General features: G+C 43.0%; 1 protein-coding gene across 1 annotated transcript in view; it reads right to left on the bottom strand.

Annotated features, from left to right (window-relative positions):
• The window catches only part of CNBD1 (cyclic nucleotide binding domain containing 1), a 239462-nt gene that overhangs the window by 22543 nt on the left and 193483 nt on the right, over window positions 1–23436 (bottom strand). The window contains exons 9-10 of the mRNA XM_054985894.1: window positions 22811–22961; window positions 6885–6952 (exon numbers count right to left, since the gene is read on the bottom strand). Of these exons, the coding sequence (XP_054841869.1) occupies window positions 6885–6952; window positions 22811–22961 (219 nt within the window). The remainder of the gene's footprint in view (window positions 1–6884; window positions 6953–22810; window positions 22962–23436) is intronic.

Genomic DNA, 23436 nt, shown 5'->3' with positions numbered 1-23436 from the left:
CGCCCGGCCCCGGCCCCCTCTTCCTGCACGCGGACGGTTCGCTCCTCACCCGTTACCAGTTTGCCTCGGTCCTGAGGGCGTGCCTGCGGCATGCGGGTTTCCCCCCCATGCAGTTTGGCACTCACTCCTTTCGCATCGGGGCCGCCACTGTGGCCGCAGGGTTGGGGCTCCCAGCGCCGGCCATACAGGCCATCGGCCGCTGGCGCTCCAGCGCGTTTCGTTCCTATATCCGCCCCCGCGGGGCGACCCCTCGCTAATGATTGTGTGTTGCTCTGCCCAGGCAGGGGGAAGATCGCATGGTTGTGCGGCCACAGCATCGTCCACTGGGCGGGAAAATACGCGGCGGCCTCCGGCTGGGGTCAACACCTGGGTTTGGACGACCGGCTCCGGATCCGCTGGATGGGGGTTCGGGGCATGCGCTGGGATGCCCTTATTCCCATGCTGACACGCCAGGCCCAGCTCCAGGGCCCACCAGACGCCATCGTAATCCAGCTCGGCGAGAATGACATCGGCGAGCGCGAGTGCCCGGAATTGAAGCGATCACTGTGCGCGGACTTGGGCCAGTTGTTCAGGCTCTTCCCGCGGACAGCCTTTCTCTGGTCAGACCTCCTGCAGAGGCAGGTGTGGCGGGGGGCACGCTGCCCCAGGAGGGTGGACGGCATCAGGCAGAGGCTGGCCCAAGCCGTCGAGAGGTTCGTCACGGAAAAAGGGGCCTTCTTTGTCAGTCACCCGGACATTTCACATCGCTTGGACCCTCTTTTTCGCCCCGACGGGGTCCACCTCTCCAGTTGGGGTCAGGACATCTGGCTGCAAGACATCAGGGATGGCCTGTTATCTTGGCTCCGCATAGGAGCGTTGGCGGGGAGCCCCGAGGGGGGCTCCTGTGGCGGTGAGCATCGGGGCAGATCTCGTTCGGGGGGCCAGGGCCTGCGCGCCCAGGCCCTCTAAGGGGATCCCCATAAGGGATCTTGGGGGTGAGCTATGGAAGGGCCTGCCCGGCTCGGGGGCGGTCAGGAAAGCTCACTCCCAGGTGGCAGGGGAGGCCACTCAGGGGTGCACACCCAGGTGACTCCCCCGTATGCCACTCCTTGGGTCCCCCCTTCAGCATGGCTGAGGGGGGTGGGTTCCGGCTGGCAGGCGGGCCAGCCGAGGGTTCCTGGGATCTGCCCCTCATGCTGCGCCAATGCTCCTATTGTTATGCTAATAAAGTTGTGGCCTGTTTTTTACTCCAGCACTGGTTTCTGGTCTTGTTATTCCACGCTCCCCCTCCCCGCCGTCAGCATAGGTGGCAATCGTCGGGCTCAGACTTACCTGGGCCCAGGTTGCCGCCGGCGCAGGGAAGGGCGAAGCGTGGCGGTCGCCATGTTGCGGGGCTTCCCAGCGGCCCGGGGCGACCCCCAGCCAATGGATTCAAACCCCGGCCGTCCAATCGGGGTGGCCGGGGTTGGCTGGGGGGGGCGGGGCCCAGAGCCGGACTGCGGTCTTCCCTCCGGTCCGGCCCCTCCCTATATAGCCCCGTGGCTGGCTCCGCCCCGCTTCAGTCGACGGTGGAGTTCGAACACCCACCCTCCTCTCCCTGTTTTTTATGGCTTCTTTTGCTCCTTTGTCACAACTGTGGATGCGGTGAGCATCGGGGCAGATCTCGTTCGGGGGGCCAGGGCCTGCGCGCCCAGGCCCTCTAAGGGGATCCCCATAAGGGATCTTGGGGGTGAGCTATGGAAGGGCCTGCCCGGCTCGGGGGCGGTCAGGAAAGCTCACTCCCAGGTGGCAGGGGAGGCCACTCAGGGGTGCACACCCAGGTGACTCCCCCGTATGCCACTCCTTGGGTCCCCCCTTCAGCATGGCTGAGGGGGGTGGGTTCCGGCTGGCAGGCGGGCCAGCCGAGGGTTCCTGGGATCTGCCCCTCATGCTGCGCCAATGCTCCTATTGTTATGCTAATAAAGTTGTGGCCTGTTTTTTACTCCAGCACTGGTTTCTGGTCTTGTTATTCCACGCTCCCCCTCCCCGCCGTCAGCATAGGTGGCAATAAGGTTTTTGTTTTAGAGGTTATATGCTTTGAAGAGTTATAAGCATGGTTATATGCTTTGAAGAGTCCATTAAATATCAAGTATAACTGATAGACTGGATAGCTGGGAAGCTTCCCAAGTTTAAGAAGAATTGCACAGTTTACTGCCTGGAGGTTGTGCTGATCGACAGGACCTTCCGTTGCTCCAAGTTAATTAAGATAGATAAGCATGTTTCTTTAAGACTTGAAATCTGCTTAAATTCAAATTGTAATTTTTTTGTTGAGTGGGAGTAAGCTCTCTCAGCTCAGTTGGATGTCCAAATAGAAGTCATGTAAAAGTAACAGCTGAGAAAAGTGTAAAGAGGCTAGAAGAACTGTCAAATTAACCAAGTAAAAATAGCCTTGAGCGTTCCATCCCACCACTTCTATTAATGCTACTAAAAATGGGGCAGGGGCCAATTGAGTGAAAATTGGCACCAAAGACTAAAGTGGGGGCCGATTTTCACTCAATCGGCTTCAGGCGCAACCCATTACTTCCATATTGTACCCTATCAGGAAATCAGTAGGGGGGAAATGTGCTGCTTGTGCTGTATGGTTAGTAAGCATCAGAACTTGAAAAAAAATGATTTTTGCAGGGAGGTGGTTTCATTATTACAAGCATCAGGGATTTCTATTACTGTTCAGGAAAATCAAAGTAATGATTTGAATCTTTGTCTCAGAAATTCTGTTTTGCATACCCTAGCACTAGGTGTCTGAAGCTGGCACATGTTACATGTTAAGATTCCCTGGGGGTTCAACCATGTTTGAGACTGAACGCTTTCTAGAATTTACAGGAGACCTTCCAATAGAACTTGTATTTTCATATCTGTAGTCAAGGGAATCATGGTTCCTATTAATTTGATTTTTTTACTTTAGTAAAATATTTATTTTGCTAAACAATTTTATATGTGTATATATATTTTTAAAAATAACCTAGACTCTCTGGGAAGTACCAAGCTTCATATTAAATGGAGTAAAATATCCTCCACTCTCTGTTTCATAGCTTGACAAGACCTAAAACATACCCCATACAGAGCAGAATCAGCCAAATGCACAGATTTCATTACCATTTTTCAGCATGTTTAAAAATGGGTTTACTAGGTTCAGAAATGTTCTCAACAGACTCTTCGAGGTAATCAAAATACAAAACTGCAGAACATGAAACGCAGAACAGAACTGTAAGATTGTTCTGCATAATCAAGATGAGGTTGAACAGTGCTTATTAGAGAAAAATAAATATTGCTTGCTTAATTAATAAAACATTAAATATTAACTGTATTGAATTATATAGTATTTAAATGGAGCATGAATATTTGATGCTATGGAAGTCGGGCGAACTTCATAAAAATGAAGTTTAAACATTCTCAGCATCAGTGGCAAAATTATGTTGACTTTGTTTCAGCTCACTTTTGATCTTTCAAGTTAAGTGTTGGTTACTTGTCACAGATGGTAACAAGCCTTTCTGGGAAGCGATGATCTATTTCATGACTGGAATATAACGGTACCATTTCTAACTTAACAAAGTATGAAATTTCTTAATATGGATTAATTTAAGCATGTGCTTTAAAAGGCCCTGTTGAGCATACCATTTATGCAACGATAAAGTTAAGAAAAGGTCAGGCTTTGTGCTACAACATTTTTGCTATATTTTCACTGCCCTGGTTGTATCCAGGATGGACTAGCTGTTAACCTCCCACCTAGATTATTACCCCACTTAAGATTTTTTTTCATTAAAATAAGGAGAAATTTTTAGAATAGGAACATTTTTGTCTTGAAAAATATAATTGGAGGCTGGTACCCCCATCCCTTCAACATGGTAGAAATCCAGGCTCCATCCATCTGAACATCACAGTTAAATATGAAGAGCCTCTCTAGCTGAGAATAGATTTTGCATTATCAAACTTAAACAATACAGAAAAAAAATCCCAACTAGCTACTGTGAGTGTGAGCATGACAAGGTGCTTAAGAAGCTAAAAGAGATAAAAACTTCTTAACTATTTAGTTACACGTCCTTGAAATTTAAAAATACCTGTCAACTCAACATATTTCTGAAGCTATTATAAACATGAAATTGCATATAGTAGCTTGAATGCCATGATTAGCCAGATTCCAGAACTTGCCAAAATTCAGCACAGAAAGGAAACTATGGAAAGAGGTCTACAATTTTTCACGAATACTCTCCTCAGCCTGCAAAATTCTGATCCTCAAGAATAGCTTTGTGGGGCACATAAGGGATTGCTGCATAAAACAAGGTGATGGGAAAGCTCCTCTGGATGAATGAAATTCCATTCACAGTTCTGCTGTTCCCACTCATTTTGTAAAAAATTAAAAACATTTTATGTCCTCAATAACCGGGATAATATTAAATTTAAGAAGACTGATATAAAGCAAAGTAAATCAAAGTAAGCAAAGTAAATACGTAAGTACAAGTTGAGGGACGAGAGGTGCTTATCATTGGTAATTCTGAGAAATATTCAGGATTATAGTCCTTGATTTTATGTCCTTGATTTTTTTTAAGAGTGTCCTTTGGGGAGGAAAGACAGAAAATATACTTTTTCTTAATGAATGAATGAAATGATACTGTGGAACAAATGGCTATTTTGAGCTAGATTATCAGGAACACAATATCAAGGTGCAAGAAAAAATATGAAATTATACAAGAGGATGAAAAATCCAAGCTTGGATATTCAAAACATTTTTTTTAAAGAAACAGCATCTGCCTGATTTAGATCAGAGCCATTGTGTGGGAGAGGAAGATTAAACCTTCCTTCCTACAGTTATGCTGACCAAAACTACCACCCAATGCTAGTATTAGGAAGGGGAAAATACAGATATCCTCTCCCTTGCCCAATGCAGGGTGAATACCAGCTCACAGTTAGCAGTTTTTATTGACCAAAACACTCCATACCATGGCCCCCAACTAAAGTGTGGGCTTTCAAGGCTGCTATTTCCCCCTTAAAAAACATCAAGAGCCAAATAATATGCTATGCATGATGCGGGTTAGGACGTCTGATCTGACTCGCAATCACATGTATGAACTGGGAGTGCTCAGTTTGGCTCCAGAGCGCTGAGGGGGCAGGGCTTCAGCCTTCCCTCCAGTGACATTTTAGCTGGAAGAGACAGCCAATGGAGGGTGGTGCTGTTTGCTAGGACACATGGAGCCAGAGAAAGGGGTGCAAACTCCCCTGTGGCCATTTCCATCAGAGAAAATGGCACAGAAGGGAAGCCTGAAGACTCTCCTCCCTCTCAACACTCTGGAGCTGAACTGAGCAACTGAGCACTTTTAAGGTGAGTTCTCCAGTTCATATGTATGACTCTGAGCTGGGTGGGGCACTTCCAAACCAGCTTGTATCACATATAAGGTCTAGTGTGGCCCTGAGACCATCCAATCACAGATCTCCCAGTTTCTTACCTGGTTTACCTATAAGATCCAGATCAAACTTGGATCAGGTCTGATTTATGCAGTCGTGGGTTCTGGTTCCTTCTAAAGGGTCTTTGCAGTTAACACACCACTTGTGAAGACCCTTCAGAATGAACCAGAGTTTATTACCCCATGAATCAGTCCTGTTTGTGTTCCATCCTATCAGTGGGCTCTATTTTCATAGGTATTTATATACCTAGGTCCTGAAAGTGTTACATATAGTAGGAATATTGCATGATCTTGAGACTTGTTCCTTGACCTGAACCTATATGGGGGGGGGGGGTAAAAGTTAAACTGAATTTCAGGTTCTGTGTGAACCAGGAAAGAGTGCAAGAACACCTAGGAGGAAAGGAGGGTCAAATGGGGAAAAGTGAACAGTTTTCAAACCTTTGGAATTAGAAGCAGAACTGTAGCCTATTGAATCTAGAACAAGAAGCAATAGATTTACATTTCCAAAAAGCTAAATTCAATTAAACATTAGGAAAAAGATTCTAGCCATATGTAATGGAACATGCTGTTCACAAAGAATGTGGAACCACTTAGTTTGGGAGCCTTTTATCTCCTCTTTGGCTAACTAGAAGCTGACTCTGAATGCTCTGGGTGGATATAGATCTGGGTCATTAGTTTCCTCCATCATATCACCACGTTTTAGTTTTTCATGTTGTGCAAATGTTCTCAATCACATTCAAGGCATTTTAAGGCTGCCCCCCTCTCATGTTTTCTTCCCTTTCCCAACCCCCTTTTCAAAAGCTCAATATTATTATATTTGAATGCACACTACTGCGGTATCTGTATATGTTAGTTAACTGGAGATTCTACAGGCTAGACTTTTTCAACGCACTGTGCAACTTAAGGGACAGAGACTAATCAAATCCAAAGACTGTTTTTTACAGATGTTAGCCAATCTAAGACAAAACACCCAGCTGACACGTAGACCCATGAAGAAGATATTTTAAAGCATTCAGGTCTTTAATGGTGCTCCTAAGGTCCAGACATCCTCTATATAGATCTGAAAATTGTGCTCATGAATCAAAGTTTTCTTCCTATTGTAAGGTTTTCATGTCTATCCAAAATATAATTCTGGTTAATGAACTAACTGAACAGCATTATGTTTCTGTCATTGGTATTTATTAATACAGCCATTTTAATAGTATTTTGTCTATGGCTCTACATTTTGCTGGTCCTGAGACAGAAGTGTAAATTCATATTTGGCCTCCAAGAATGGTGTGTGGACACATGATAATATACCATTGAAGCTGGATGGAAAACTACCTCAGAAATGAGCAACAACCATGCTGACTGGACAATTTTAACTCTAATTCTGGCAGTGTATATTCTCTAATCATTTAGATATGACTTTACCAAAGCATGTACTCTTTGGACTACAGCCTTCCTTTGGAGAGTTCAAAAATATCTTACTTTTGTGATATTTTCAAATGATGGTCGGACAGTCTGCAGGAGCAGCATCTGTGTAACTGGATCTAAATCTGCAGAGTAAAGAAGGGTAAAAGTACCATTAAATTTGGCAGTAAATTTAAAGGAAGAATACTGTGTTGTACATTGCTGAAGTACACAGGGCCTAAAGTAATTTCTGATACATTTACACATGATTGGAGTGAAGATGAAGGCTAGAGATGGGCACAAACAGCAATACGAACAAAAAAAAAAGCCACAAACATCCCAATCTGCTGTTCGTGAACAAGCTGTTCATGAGGCCCCATTCTAAATGAACAGATGGTCGTTGCAAGCCTCGTTGGTTGCTGTTTGTCAAGTCAGACAGTCTGGCACCTGCAATCAATTCCCTTGGCAACATAGGCATGGATTGTCTGAACTCTGTCTGAACTTCTGCTGTTGCCCTGGAAACCCCAATCTAAGCCCAATTTAGCTTGATAGGCAGGTCTTCCTTTCAAGTGTGGAGCTCCAAATTTGTTACAAGAAAGCAAAGACCATGGGGGAGGGGGGGCTCCCAGCTCTGGCTAGTCTTTGCAGACAGTGGAGAGGGAAAGAGACAGCTGCTGTTGGCATTTTGAGAGAGAGACAGGGAGAGTACATTGGAGCTTGAATTATCTTTGTGTGTGGTGGAATATGGATCTACCCCTTCAGGTTCCGGGGCTGCTGCCAGGCTCTGGGGCCAAGCTATTATTTACTATTGGTACCTTTCCTGCTGCCTGCTCAAGTAAGGTTTCTGGGAGTAGTGTGGTAGGGATCTACCCCTTCAAGTTCCAGGGCTGCTGCCAGGCTCTGGGGCCATCTATTTTTATTATTGTTACCATTCCTGGTGCCTGCTCAGGTCAGGTTTCTGGGAGTGGTGCAGTAGGGGTCTTGACCAAACTTGGATAATGGCTGGAGGACAGCCTGCTGGCCCCCACGAACATCCAACCATGAACATGTTCGTGAACAGGTCATGCTCATAAGTGTTCATGTGAGTCCCTGTTCGTGGATGGCAATGAACAACAAACATCATGTTCAGGGTTTTTTCTGTTCATGCCCATCTCTAATGAAGGCTAGGACACTGACGGATGTTTGACTTTAAACAGGACAGATATCTGTCTGATGTTGCCAATGGATGTTGTTGTTGATAGATTCACTGTTGGATGTTTGTTTCCAGCCATGATGCAACTAATTATTTAGAGCAGGATGGCAAAGGTGGGGATGGCAAGATAAGCAGATAATATTAGCCTGCCTTCATGGGCTGCTATAAGAATGACTGGGATAATATGTTCATGTGAACACATGAAATACATTCTATAATTTCCAGGTGCAAGTATTACTATTCTTCTTTAAGGAAATAGAGTCCTGTTCATGTTACACACATCCTGCATGTATATTCATACATCCATTTGTATCAAAGAACCAATGACTGTTCACTTTACAAATGAAAGTGAGGACCAGTACCTGGATAAATGAGTGGTTTCAGTGACATAATTCAGCTGTACTTGCATTGAATGTCACCTGTGTTACTTGGTTTCTGTAAAAGACTATTGCTATGTAGCAAATTCTCCATTGTTATTTTCCATTGCATCTGTATAGGTGATGGTATGGCTGGTGCCCCGGCCAAAGAATATACAACAGACAGCATTGTTGGATGTAATGGGCCAACATGTATTGATTACAGCTACTGGAGCATTGGCAAGGCGTACAGCAATGGATCCACCACTGTTCGATGGTTGCTTCCCCAGCACAGCTGCTGGGCACTGTGGGAGGGCAGGTGATGTACTATCATCCCAGCATGGCTAGGTAGCCCCTGCCACCAAGGGCAAAGCCTGCAATTTTCAGCTTGTCCTCAGATCCCTAAAGGGCACACCAAAAGAGACAGGGTAAGCTGCCCAGTCTCCAAAACTCACTCTAGTGGATCCAGCCCAATGCCTCAAAACTGCCTAAAGCTGTAACAAGTCCCCCCCTCCCCAGTGCACAGGCGCCCCAAGGGAGGGAGGGAGGGAGGGAGGGAAATTGCTCTTTCTCTTCCGCTGCCATCCCGAAAAATGGCCGCAACCATGCAGGCTGCAAGAGAGGAGCCCAGCCATGGCTGCACTCCAACTCTTGCGCCCCCAGCCATGGTTCTTTGCCTCCTTTTCCCAACTTTGCCCCGGCTGCAACTTTGCCTCTTGGTAAGTCAGCAAGACTTATTTGCTGTGACTGACTAAATGTTCCCTCAGCTTCTCTCAAAGCCTTGTATTCCCACCTCACACACCATTCTGCAATAAAGTAACAGACTTCATTTAGGAAAATCTACATTTAAAAAAAAATATCCAGCTTTTCTTTCACTCGGAATGATTGCAATGTCATTTCAGACAGGACTTAGTATTCTCTGTCCAAGACAGAAAAAACAGATGACAATGCCTGTTAAGTGTTTGAACCTAAGATGATGAATAATTAACATTTATATCAGCAATGCAGAAGAAAAAAGGGGGAGGGGTGAGCAGTCATAATTATAGCCAAAGGCTTGAAGAGTAATGGGCAGAGGACACAGCTGCTACAGTTTAATAAGTCAGCAAAATAATAATACATATGGGCTTTGGGATCCAGATTGTTAATGACTTAAATGCCCATTTATGTGACATGCTTAGCATCTGGCCTTAGATAATAGAAAGAGAACTATAGGGTATTGCAGATATCTGAGAATCTTCTGGCTGTGATGCCTGTCACAGACTGGTTCCTTGGGGAAAGCAAGGGAAGTTTTTAGAAATCTTGCCCCTTTAATTAGTTTTGCTTCAAACTTTTGCACAGAATGAATACTGAATCAAAATTCTACTGAATTATAAACTTTTCTGAAATTTAAATTTTGAATTGTAAATATTTGGTGGGGGAAATTATTAAATTATTAGAAAAATAAAAAAAATGCACTGCTAATGCTTCCAGAGGCTGAAAAACAGCTTTTCACTTCAAACTCTGGTTTTGAAATTAATATTAGAACTCACCACATCTGAAACTTTAGATGGCTTGCAATGCCATATAAGTCTTAAGAACACTTACTTTTGAATTCCATTGAAAACAGTATATGGAGCTTTACATTTCTATTTATTACAATATCTTCTTTCAGTTTACAAACAAACTTCAGTAACAGAGGGCTTATGCCCTTTGCTGTTCTACTTGGGATTCCATATGATGGAAATCCACCAAGTTAATAATGGTTTTGAAGCCAGATACCTGCAAGGCTGCCTTTCCTGCTATGTCAAAAAGAGTCCAGTAGCTCCTTTAAGACTAACCAACTTTACTGTAGCATAAGCTTTCGAGAATCACAGTACTCTTTGTCATATGCATGGAGGGTCCTGCTATGCTATGCCATGACAATGTTGCTCATCTGAGCAACGCCTTCTGAAGGTGCTGCCTTCTGAAGGTGACTTGGTTAGATTGGCAACTGCCTGTTCACATGCATTCTCTGTGGTATGCCCACATTGCGCAAGAGCATGCCTGAGGATTTCAGGAAGGTTCCCACACTTCTGCCATTCTGCTTAATGTGCAAAACAGTAACATTCAGAAAGGCATTATTATGAAAGGATTAGAAATATAGCAGAATGGAGCAGTCCAAGACAGCACCTTTAAAATGGAATAGGCTTGCGGTTTACTGCAACAATTATTGTAGGTATCATCTCATTTTTACCACATTGTCTTCTGCCTTTGTAATTCCTGTTAGTACCTTAGTATACTTTGCCTTGAGCAGTTTGTTGTTGGCATCGTCTTCTAATTCAGTAACCATATACCTATTGCATTGTTCATTGGATGTTTTATGCTGTAAGTACCTTATTATACAAAGTTTAAATATGTTATTACAAAATATTATATACTTTGTAAACCGCTTTCAGTGGGCATTAAGTTGTCCTGAAGGGCGGTATATAAATCAAATGTTGTTGTTGTTATTCTGTAATCTATTTTGAGTCTCAGAAAGAATGAAATAAAAGTTATAAATAAAGTAAATGAATGAATAAACTCACTTTCTTCTGTTCCATCATTAATGTATAAACAAAGGTGCCAGAGATCTAGCATTTTTTCATGCTATAGAGTAATATATTTAAGATGACAGTAGCAGTACTATCTTAAACAGAGCTATACCCTTCTAAGTCCATTGAAGTCAATGCCTAACTCATCTTAGGATGGCACAGTAAGTGACTCACAAGTTCTACCAAAAATCAACTTATTAGAATATAGCCAAAGAGCTACATGAGCATTTTGGATTTGGGAAGTTGTTTGCAGCTAAAATGTTAATACTTCCAAAAAGCTCTCCTTCACTGCCCGCAATATGCGCTCTTGAATATTCCAGTAGTTTAATAAGGGCAGACAGTGAACTCTTTTGATAGTGGCCTTGCAATTATGGAATTCTCTCCCCACTAGAAGCTCAACAAATTGAGAGCCTGAATGTATTCTAGGAGCACTGTAGTTTGCAGAGTCTTATGTGTTGCACCAGACTGGATGAAACCACAGATCTAATTAAAGTTATAAATATCATACCCGCCTAAAGTTCTCAGCTTCACCTTGCAACAACAGGATGCATTTGCATTTATTTATTTATTTATATCCAGCTTTTCTCCCCCAATGGGAATGCAAAATGGCATAGAACATCATTCTCCCTCCTCCGTTTCCCACAACAATGATCCAGTGAGATATGCCAGGCTCACAGTGTGTGACTGGCCCAAGGTCACCCAGCAAGTTTCCATGACAGAAGTGGGAATTTGAACCTGAGTCTCCTCAGATCCAAGTCTGACACTCCATCCACTGCACCATACCAGTCCTCCCATTTCTGCTCAAACCTGCTGCCTCTACCATCTCTACTTTAAAACAAGATCTGGAAGTATCCACAGACCCGACGGATTATCTGATTGGAAGCTACAGCTTGAGCAAAACAGTTGTTTAAAAATTAGTAGTCAGGTAAAGACTTGATTGCCCAAGGTTTCTCTCTTAGGCATTTTTTAAAAAAAGCCTTCTATTCATAATTTTTTAAGATATTTTGATGAAAACTACAGAGGGATATCATGTTCCTCTGAGAACTGTAGGAAAAGACATTGGACCTCAAAGAAATGTGTTTGGCATCCTAATAGGATAGGCAGCTTCCTTCCATAATAAGCACATCCAATATTGTAGAAAACCTCTAGCAATAAGTGAGAGTCTTTGCCCGAGCCTATTCCATAGACTTGCTCCATCCATCCTGGGAGGGGGAGGGGAGTGGATTTCAAAATGACCAAATACTGGAATGCAAATGACATCTGGGTACACACTGACTGTGCTGCTCTTGTATTAAATAAACCAATAAGCTAGGTTAATCAGCCATAGGAACCCACAATTATGTCAGCTCTAACACAGATGGCTGCTTTCTGTTCATTACCATGAGCTTTGCCTCTGGTTTTTCCTCATCATTTTTTAGTTTATGTCCTACAGCAGCAGCAGTTTCACAACTGGTCAATTGCTTGAATCACTGCTTGTGCCAGAGAAGGGGAGGTGGAGGAGTCGGGGCGGGGGGGAATTCTGGATCACCATGGAAGCTCTGGCTGCATTTTGCTATACACTCAGGCTAGCATAACCAGCTGCATCCTGTCAGGGATTTTTTTTATCAGCCCAACAATCTGCCATGCTTTAAAAAATACAATGTGTGTAAAAGCAAGAAAGAAGAAATATATATAATCTCATGATGAGAACACTTCTTGGAAGAATCAGCCTTGATGTACTGAGGAGCTCCCCCCCTTCAAACCACATGGCAAATGAAGCACAGTTATAGCCAGGGGCTTCGTGCCAGAGTGATCTCTGAAGTCAATCTCTTACTTGCTCTCCCCTCTCCCAAAGTAAGAGAGATGGTTTCTTGCCATCTAGTTTTTTCCACATTTGCTCCCCCAGATCAACTTGCCTGTGTCAATTTGGGGAAAGAATTGAAAATCCTAAACCATCATTTCAAAAGGTCACCAAATAGAAGATAGAGAAAGACCTTTTAAGGAAGTCATGCAGTATTCTTTGGCATCATGTACAGTGTGCTCTTGTGCTGATCTTATGTTTTCTTAGAGGTAAATCTCACTGAGTTCAAAAATACACAGATGAGAAGATATTAACATTGCAACCCTAAAGAGCTACACCCCTCCAAGCACACTGACCCTTTTAAAAAGGTATAATTCTGCTTAAGGTTATTTTATTAGAATTTAAAAAGGGGATGCACAAGACTGAAGCTTCACTCTTCAATCTGATGTTGGAAAATTAAGCCTCTCCACTGATGAAAGATATTTTATGATTAAATAACCTGACTTTTTGGTCTTGGTAAAACAAAAGGAAGAAAGCTCCACATTACAGCAGATGACGTTGCACAAAAAATAAGCCTTCATCAAGGCAACCACCCTAGTGTAGGTGTTAGAGCTTGGCAAACTAAGGGAGAACAACTATGGAATAAGTTTCAGACCCACAGCAGCCAGGAACATTGTACTGTTCTGCATTTCCTGTTTTGTTGGCTTCCAGGTAATAGGACAGAAAGCATTTTGGAACGCTAAGTGACTCCAATTTGGAACTTTGTGATATGCTCTCAGGAGATCTTTTTCCTGGAACTGAATGTAATTCATTGTGATACTCATTAAGCCATGTGCAGTCTGTACTTAGAAGCTCACACTGGTCCTTTATCCATCAGGAAAGCAGATGTGGATCATAGCAGTGCCATCGTGATCCCCTCTACAATATGAATGGAAGACGGCTGACCTCATAATTGAAAAAAATAAATTCTACAGAAACAGAAAACACTTCTAATACCCCAACTTCTCTTGGCCAACCTGATTAAGTCTTTTTCACTCCAGTGCACTAGGGCTGGGGTGAAGGGTGGGTGGGTTTTAAAACAGTGGTCTCCAGAGGGAAAACTGCCCAGTCATGATAGGGATTTCAGTATTTAGTTAATAAGAAGTAAAAACCACTCACATCCAGGGCTTTTTTTCTGGGAAAAGAGGGGGTGGAACTCAGTGGTGTAGTGTAGGTCGCCAGCACCTGGGGCAATTCCTGGCAGGAGGTGGTGGCCTGCATGCGCGTGTGCTTCCAAGACCTTGTGATGGCATCACTTCCCAGAAGTGATGTCATTGCGCAGGGCGTGGTTGCCATCCCTCCCCCAGCACTCCTGCAATTCGGGCCCGCTCACTTCAAGAGGGAAATGAGGGAGAAACACACAGGATTCTTTGAAATAATATTAGAAGTCCAGGATCACTATAGACAGGCAGGCAATGGTCAAACCCTTCAAGTATGCACTGAAAAAATTTCAGTTTCAGTTCTAGGGGTTCTGAAGCAACTATGCATTGTTATTCTTTTTCCAGCTGGGGTGCTTCCAGGCACCAGCCTCCGAATCTTCAGGAATTTCCCAACCTGACCTGGAGCTGGCAACCCTAGCAGTCAGCCAAGGCTGGGAAGCACCATGTTGCTGGCTGCCCGCCCACTGCTGCCCCTTCCTCCAGCTCCCAGCGTTGGGACAGAGAAGCCGCTCAGCTGCCTGCCCACAGCTGCCTCCTCCTGCAGCTTCTAGTGCTACAGCAGAGTGGCTTGTTGCTCAGCCACCTGCCCACTGCCATCTCCTCCTCCGGTTCCTACAACCAATGGAGAGGCTGCTTGGAGGGCATGGCAGAGAGGCTGCTCGCCCACCCGCCCACCACTGCCTCCCTCTGCAGCTCCCAGTGCTGCAGCAGAGAGGCTTGTCTGCATGGGGTCTGCCCGGCCTTGCTGCTGCCACCACCAGGCCCCTCTCCACTCTGCTCCATCCTACCCGGTCCCTCCTCCGTGCAGCACCTGCCAGGGACAAAGTTCTCTTGCTCAGGTGGAGGACCTTCCCTGCCTCCTGGCACAGTGCCCATCCCTCATGCAGCAGAACTGATCTCTGTCTGGAGATCAGGGCGGGGCCACCAGATACATGATTATTTTTGAGAGGTGCCAGAATTCTGTTCCACCACATTCCAACTGAAAAAAATCCCTTCTCACATCTACTGACAACAGAATTTTTTTTAAAAATCCACTCGTGTACTTTTGCAACCCAGTTCTCTGCATGCTTATTCTAAAGTAAATTGCACTGAGTTCAATAGAGCTTACTCATAGATAAGAGTAGTTTGTAGCCTTACTAATTTATGTCGAACTGAACTCCAAGTCAATACGAACTGTTGCCAGTTCTGAAAGGTAGTGTTTATAAAGCCATATTTGTACTGGATCTAAACATCTCTCATGATTTGAAGCATAACAGGAGGATTTTAGTCCAATGGCACCTTGGAGACCAATAAGATTTTCAGAATGTAAGCCTTCGATAGTCAGAGCTGCCTTTTTCACACAGAATCAATTAGAATGATAACCCAAAGAGGTCAAGGGGATATTAGCGTTTAGGGGAAGCAGACTGCTTCCAACTTAAGAAAACTTTTTTTCTGTATCCTGTGCATTTATCTTCAATTCTGAGGATTTTTTTAAGTCTAAAAATATAGTGAGCACATCTGCCAGTCCTTGAAAAGAAACTAAATTGTGAGCAGTAAATACAGTGAAGATCCAGGATATAAAAAGAACAAAAATGCTAAGCTAAGTGGATTGCCGTTCACTAGACTGCAAAGGCAACTCCCACAAAAATATCCTCATTATCCACACATTCTTTCCCGATCCCCCATATACAATTTCCTTCCGTCTTCTATTCCTACCTGCCCATTGCTTCCTCCATCCCCTTGCATTCATTTCTTTTCTTCAACTGGACTTTCAAAAAATTAAACAGCACTTTGCTTTTATTTTATGGGAGTCATATTTTTTACTTAACATGTTTTATGGGTTCCTTCATAAAACTTTCTCCCTATCTTTGAGCACATACAATATCCCTATCACAGGAGCTGAAGCAGCCCAATCAAATGAAGGTGAGTTTAAACTATCTCCTAAGTGCAGTTTGTGAAGTTTTACCAAATATTAACACAGCCACCCAATATTGGGTAGGGAGGGAGCATACCTGTATGAACATGGATGGGCACCTCTAGCTGAATGAGAAACTACAGATGCTGTACATATGGCTCCTTCCCTGATGCAGCTGCTGAGATCGCATATGAATTGCCTTTTTAGAAAAGCAGCAAACAGTGATCAGCTGTCAGAGGAAGAAGATGGGTGGGGCTGCATTAAGTCCCCCTCTGTGCTTCTCTCTCTAAACAACTAGTTGGCGTGAGTGCTGTTTTTCCAAAAGTACAACATGTGCACAGCCTCTGCCTCTGAGTGACTGCGCAGTTGAGTCAGGGCCAGTTTGTCTTCCATAAAATGATGTTACGTCATATATGTGTGTATATCTGCACAACCATTCCATCATCACATTCATCCATCAAGTAACTACCATCCCCCCTTAACATTTGTTTAATGGAAATCTTTGCTACATGCTTCATGCAAGAAAAAGTAGGGAGAGGCAGACTGTAACAGCTCCATCCTAACAGAGATTTGTTCAGTCTGTATTTCTAGAATTTCATTTTAATAAAATTTCAGCTGAACTTCAAGAAGCAGAACCCAAAGAGAGAGATGAGAATGCTTCTCTGTTTTCATAAAAAGACTTGATGGCAACAGAAAACCCTTCATAATTAAGGTCTTACTCTGACAAATGGCCAAAGCTAAAAATAGGGTTTCAAGTTTGGGAAATTCCTGAAGATTTGGGGAGTGGAGCTTTGGCAGGGGAGGGGAGGGAGCTCAGCGGAGTATAAAGCCATAGAGTCTACCCTCCAAAGCAGCCATTTTCTCCAGGATAACTGATCTCTGTCATTTGGAGGCTCTGAGCAATTTCCAGATCTCACCTGGAAGTTGGCAGCCCTTGCTAGAAACCAGTCTAAACTGGCAAAAGTGTTCCTTGTTACCTCTGGCATCTGTTTATCAAGGAATAGAAAAAATCGAGGAGCACCCTCAGTTTGTGAGTCTGCTCTTTCAAGGTCAATGCAAACCCACCCAGAACAGGCTATATACCTATTCCCGCATCATCGTGGGGAGTTGTGAATCTGGTGACGTTCTCTCATTGTATTGTATAGTTATTTTGACATGATCCATTCAGAAAAAATTCTTTGCTTTAGTTTCACTTTTCACGTGTCAGGTTGGTTTAGGGTTGCCAGCTCCATGTTGGGAAATTCCTGGAGATCTGGGGGGTGAAACCTAGAGAAACCTGAAGAAAGTGGGGTTTGGAGAGGGAAAGGATCTTGGCATGGATAATTCCACAGAGGCCCACCCCTCAAAGTAGCCATTTTCTCCAGGTGCACTGATCTCTGTGGCCTGGAGACCAGTTGTAATTCCGGGAGATCTCCAGCTGGCAACCCTAGGTTGGTTGCTGCTGGCTGGCTGATTATAGCCTAGCAGGCCCCAGACCAGGCCTTGCCTCTGCAATGCTTCTATTTTGTCTGGATTAGGTTTACTTTCTCACCTATATTCAATCCTTTACCACCAGGACACTAGCCTTAAATGGGAAGGAGAAAGAGTGAAACTTCAACTCAGAATCTCAGAATATCCTTACTCAGAGCCAAACTACAAGTGACGTCTTACACAGGTTGGACACTAGTCAGCTTCCCTCAAGTTTTGATGGGAAATGTAGGTGCCCTGGTTTTACAGCTTGGCTCTCCATTACAGCTGCAAGACCAGGACGCCTACATTTCCCATCAGAACTTGAGGGAAGCCGACTAGTGTCCAACCTGTGTAAGACGTCACTTTTAGTTTGGCTCTCAGTGATTTCTTGTAAATGCAAAGGAACATAAGGGGGCAAGATGGATCCCTTGAGAGATTCTCATATTCTAACAGCCAAGGATCAGATAAAATAATCCTTCAGTTCTACCTTCTGAAACCAACCCTCCCCAAAGGCCTAGAGCATGAAGACTGTTATATTTAATTAAATCTGTATGAAAAAGTCAAAGTGATAATTTTGAATTTTAGAATATGTGTACACTTGGCCACAGGAGAGACAGTTCTCCAAAATGACCTGCTCTGCTGGGAAGTCACTGGAATGATGAAACCACATGCACTAGAATAATGTTACAGGGACAACTGTCAGCTGGCGCTCTTTCATCCCATCTCCTACTCAGTATGCGTCCTTAGGCATATGTCCTTAGACAGGTATTGCAACAGTGCTGAAGTACATGCAATGGCTTTCCAGTGTTTTCTGGGAATAAAGGTGATAAGGCTCACAGATGCTTCTTACTCCTTTAAACAGCGCTTTCTCTAGTGATATTTCCTAATATCTCTTCTCAGTAGACATTTTATACTTGGGTCAAGTATTAGCAGAGAATTTAGATGGTTTCTAGTCTGCACTAGTTCTCATCTCTGCAGTCTTTCCTACCAACAGCACACAATGTCCCTAGAACAGAGAGAGGTGAGTTCTCCTGACATGTCTTGGAATCAAACTCAGAAAAAACAAGCTATTTGCGACAGCTCAGATTATTTTAATCCCTGATCTAAACGCTTTGAACATCATGGTGCACCTGATATTATTAGATCTGCATGCTGTAGCAATCAACCCCTAAATTCCACCTATATCCAGAGCTCTGAACCAATTCTAGGGATTCTGCCCTTAAGCAAGCCCCACAGACTGGCCAGCCTCTGGAATGTCACTTGTTGGGAGAGGATTAGGCACCTTAGCTTTAAAAAGGGAGAAGTGATACATTTTCTTTTGGACGATATCACAGTTCTGGATAAGAGCATAAGCTGAGATGGGCTTTTTAGTTAGGATTTTGGGCTCAGGGTAGTGTAGGAAACTTGTTTTAAGGAATTAAGCAAGCCCCCTATAAACGGCCCATCCAAAATCTTAAATTTTCTGGAACGGTTTCTGAGGCAGTTCAAAACAGCAGCCTAGTACTTGAGTAGAAGCCTGTTAGCTATGGTAAAGAGGTTACAAAGGAACCTTACATGCTGAGGAGCACTGTCTGGAGGAAAAGAATTAATTTCTTTGGTCAGTGTCTATGTTGTCAACTTAGGATCAGGTTCAGCGAGGGTTACCATTCCCCTGCTGGGGGGTGGGGGATCCCCTGAGCCTACCCTCCACCCCCACCCCTGCTTACCTGGCTGGCAGGGGGAATGTGCCTCCCAGGGTGTGCTCCTGCTTGCTGCAGCAGCCCAATTCAGGCCCAAATCAGGCCCGAATAGGCCCGGATCAGCCCCTGCAGAGTGTGGAAGCACTCCCAGGGTGGGCTGCGGCCTGCGGCCTGCATGATGATATCACTTCTCAGAAGTGATATCATTATGCAGGCCAGGTAACCAGTGAAGAGAAGTTAAGTGTCGGGCCTCTTACCTTCTGCCCATGGGGTAGGAGGCCTGGCAACCCTAGGTTCAGCAAGTTAACTCCCAGGAAGGCAGTTTTACTCAAGTTATAGGGCTAAGTCATAATAAATGGCTCAGAGAGATGCCTTGGGTAAGGACAGGGACTATAGACTGATCTACTGGGTACTGTCTACTGATATAGATATGTTCCTGCTGGTAATTTCCACATTGTTAAATATGTCATGTTTAATTACTTATATTTTGTTTCAGAAATGTTTCATCTCTGTGTTTGCATTTATGCTTCTTTTCAGATTTCAGCAATACAGACCATATTATGTTTGTTCATTGAATGTCCTAGTGTAACCCTTGCCCACTAGAGAGAGATAGACAGTTGGGGTATTCCTTATAAGGAAAAAAAGGCGCAATTTTCCCTGAGAGACTGGAGGGCCTGAAGCTGCAGGGAGAAGCACTCTCACCTCAGAAGCACTCCTTTCTATGAACTCTGTATTAATGTTATAGGACTCCTGTGAAGAACAGAAGGCATCTCAACGTAGAGCACAGCTACAGGTTGCTGCAATTCAAGGGACTGACCACCATACAGAAGTCAGAAAGACTGAGACCTGGGTCTGCTTGAGTAAAACAGGCCTGTTTTGTTACATGATTGTTGTTATATGTTTTATTATTGTATTGTTCCAAATAAGATGTTTTTTTCCTCAAGTTTGTTCATTGTTAATCTTTTATAAATGCAAGTGTCACGAGGTGGGATCACACTGTCATAGACATGAACTCTCCCAGTTCTCAAATTAGATAAATGTATTTATTTGATATTGCCCTGGAACAAAACAGGTTACACTAGCTGTTGATCATATTGTATTTTTGTTCGTTAACTGTTCTAGCTGTTGATTATATTGACTTGCCTTATGAATTGTCTTATGTGAAGAGGGTGCATGTGCATGATGACTTAACCCAGGTCAATTAAACAGTTAAACATTTTAACAGTTGCCCTCCAATCACAGTAAAATTGTGGCAGAGGTGGCAGGGATCCAAGGCCAATAGATATTATAATGCCGCGGGAATGAGAAAAGCTGCAACAGAAATTCTACTCAACTAACACTGAAATCCTGAGCAGAGTTACTCCAGTTTAAGCCCATTGATTTCAGTGGGCTTAAACCGGAGTAACTCTGTTTATGATTTCATTGTAAGACAGGTACAGGAGCCATATCCTTTATTATACCTCTAATATTCATTCCTTTGTATTTCTATCTGAATAAAATTACCCTATCAAAGCCATAAATCTCCTTTTATCCTTTTGAAATGTGTGGCTTTTTTTTCAGATCTTGCCCAACTGAAAGGAAATCTGAGCACATTTTTTTTCAAAATTTGATATTTGGCAACAAGAACTGAGGGTGTATAACCTTTGGTCTCTCTCTACTCTGCCTTTTCTTTTAAGTTACATTAGCACACACCATGCCATTAGACTTCAATGAAAAGAAATGGAAAATCAAAAGGGGCACTTGCTTCAGGTAAAGTTAAGAAGATAGCTAAAGCTTTCCTGAAATTCTAAGCAAACCCAATTCAACCTTGACACCATTTAAATAACAATCTTTTAAACATCCTTTTTGTTTGACATTATTTAAATAAATATTGAAAGCAACACATTCTTTGAGGCATTTTTGCTTCTGCAAAATACTACCAGTTTTCCCAGTACCTATTTTTTAAAAGTCAGAGGATTTTGAGACAAAGGATTAAGTGTTTTTAAAAAATGAATAAAGGTTATTTACATTCCAAGATGAGCTTCCTTTCCACTTTGAACCGAGATTTCCACGTATTCTAGTGTGGCACAGAACATAGGCTTTGCACCCTGCATCACAACTGAGGGATTTATCGATGCAACCTTTCCTACACTGCAGCTTGGGGACTGAAGCGGTTTACAACAATAGCTTAAGAAAAATACCAGAGGAAAAGTCTTTCCAATTCCATCTGTAAATGGAATTTAGAAAGGAAGAATGTAATCATCTGTACTGGATTTTAGCCAGGCCATCGAAGGTTAACAACTCAAAAGTTATAAAATGTTATTATTGTAAGGCCCAAGGCACATCTGGTTAAGAGCTTTATGGAATAAGTACCTGAAAGAACATCATTGCCAGCACTGCCTCTTCTAATATTCTTTTGGTCCTAGCTCAGGGCTGCCTCACAGGTTACTTTTTTTTAACACAGAGCCTCAGCTTGATGTAGTAGATGCATGTTCATAACTTCTGCGTGATAGTTCAAGTATTTATTTTCCTTCTGGCTGTGGACTGGGGAGCTGACATAGGCAGAGTACTCAATGCACTCAGTGTACACACTAGCTAAAAAAGAATGTATTACAGCACACGCTGTAAATTGTTTGTGTTGTTTATTTAAAAAAATTAATTAGTTCAAAAGAATGAAGGAACCTTCTTTATGAGCATTCTATACCAAAATGGACTATATCCCTCCCACCTAAATCTTCTGCTAATAGAAGGGTGGGCAATTTTCATTGATTCTCCCGTTCACTGCTGACCTCTCTGATTAGCTTCTTATGTTGTTCTTGGGGGTTCCATATCCCTCAGGAGCAGTCTTTGGGGGAGATCAGTGAGCTCCAGTGAGAGAGAGCAGGCAGGAAAATTCTGTTCTGCTGAAGGAAGCGCCTTCGCTTAGCATACACTTTTATCAAAATCTAAGCCATTGGCTTGGTTCAGATACCGTATTAAAACCATGGATTAAAGAAATTGTCTATGGATAGTGCAGTAGCCCAAATGTAAGCTACTTTATTGACTATGGTTAGTAAACGTGTCAAACTAGGATCTGAAACCATGGTTAAGTTGGTTTGGTAACCATATTTACTCTTGTTTCGCATGATGTACAAATACAGGCATCCTGGCTTAACCTTGGTTTGTTTCCTGGCACTGTCATTGTCACAATGTCAGTTTCTGTACCAATTGATCTCTATGAGGGAGATCAGGCATTGTTCAGTTCAAACCAGGATTGTATGCTTGTCCATAAGCTAAGATCTGGTTTCACAAACTAACAAATATTGAAGTGAGTCATGATTATTTCTGAACCAAGCCACTATGGCTACATTATTGTTTGTTTTAATCTCAGGTGAGTTTTTCCCAAACATTTATTACATGATTTATATCTCATTCTTGCATGGAACTCTCAATGGCCAACCATCAGAGTGACATATCAGGTTCACTCTCCCTAAGCTTTAGCAATTGATGCATCATGAGGTGCTCCAAACTATTCACTTGGCTTCAGCTCAAGGGAATTTTATGCATGTTGCAATCTGGTTAAGTGTTACACTGTTTTCCAAAGGACATCTGGGCAATGGTCAGGGGAAGCTTATCGTAAATTGTTTAGGACCTGTAACGATCCTGCAGACATCATTATTAGCTAGGTCAATGGGCAGATAACCAGTGGAAGCTCAATGCTTTACCTTGTAGCATAACTGAACCCAAGAATTTGTGTTTTCATATAGCCAGTCTGTGTTAGTTTGGCCCCAGGTGCAAACAATCCTTTAGGAAAAGGGGGATTCATTTTAATAGTTTAATGAAGGATTGGATGAGCCACTCTTTAAGAATCCAAATACGACTTTCTCACTCTCTCTCGGCTTGGACCGATATTCTGAAAATAACAAACTAAAGGAATTGTGCATTTACCAGAGATGTCAGATGCTTCAATAAGCCCCAGTTCAACAGGGGTTGCTGTTTTCAGTGTATAGGTAGATGGGATCTGAAAAAGAATGCTCACTTCCCCAAAAGACTGTCTTGGATGCAATTTACCAATGAGGACTTGTCTCATCCGTTTAATCTAGTTTGGAAATACAAAAAACATTTTTGTTGTTGTTGTTTCAACTGATAAAGTAGAGCAGAGACAGAATATTTTATAAAATTATCCATAGAAATTGCATGCAAAGTGTGTGTATCAAGCAATCACAATTAAGCACATATAAGTTCAATTTCAATGAGAATTAAGCTCATGCTTAAATCTGTTTGATTGAATGCAACAGATCTTCAAAGTGCTTAACTTTGTTAGGAGTGTACCTTCTATTTTAGCTGACTACAAAACATGCAGTGTGAATTTTGTCTTCAGTAGTAGTTGCTGAGGGAAATAAATCCTTTGAGAAAGTTCTTTTTTGTTCAAGAAATCATCTGTTCATAAATGATAACAGGCTTGATTATATTTTTTTTGCTAACGTGACATGACTTTGGTTCTGAAAACCAAATTAAGAGCTGAATTGATCTCCCCATTATTCAATCAGAATTCGCTTTCTCAATCAGAATTC

This window comes from Eublepharis macularius, chromosome 7 (genome assembly GCF_028583425.1).
Source record: "Eublepharis macularius isolate TG4126 chromosome 7, MPM_Emac_v1.0, whole genome shotgun sequence".
NCBI classification, from domain to species: domain Eukaryota; kingdom Metazoa; phylum Chordata; class Lepidosauria; order Squamata; family Eublepharidae; genus Eublepharis; species Eublepharis macularius.
Note: the sequence above shows the minus strand (reverse complement) of the source record. Positions and strands in the feature narration are given on the sequence as shown.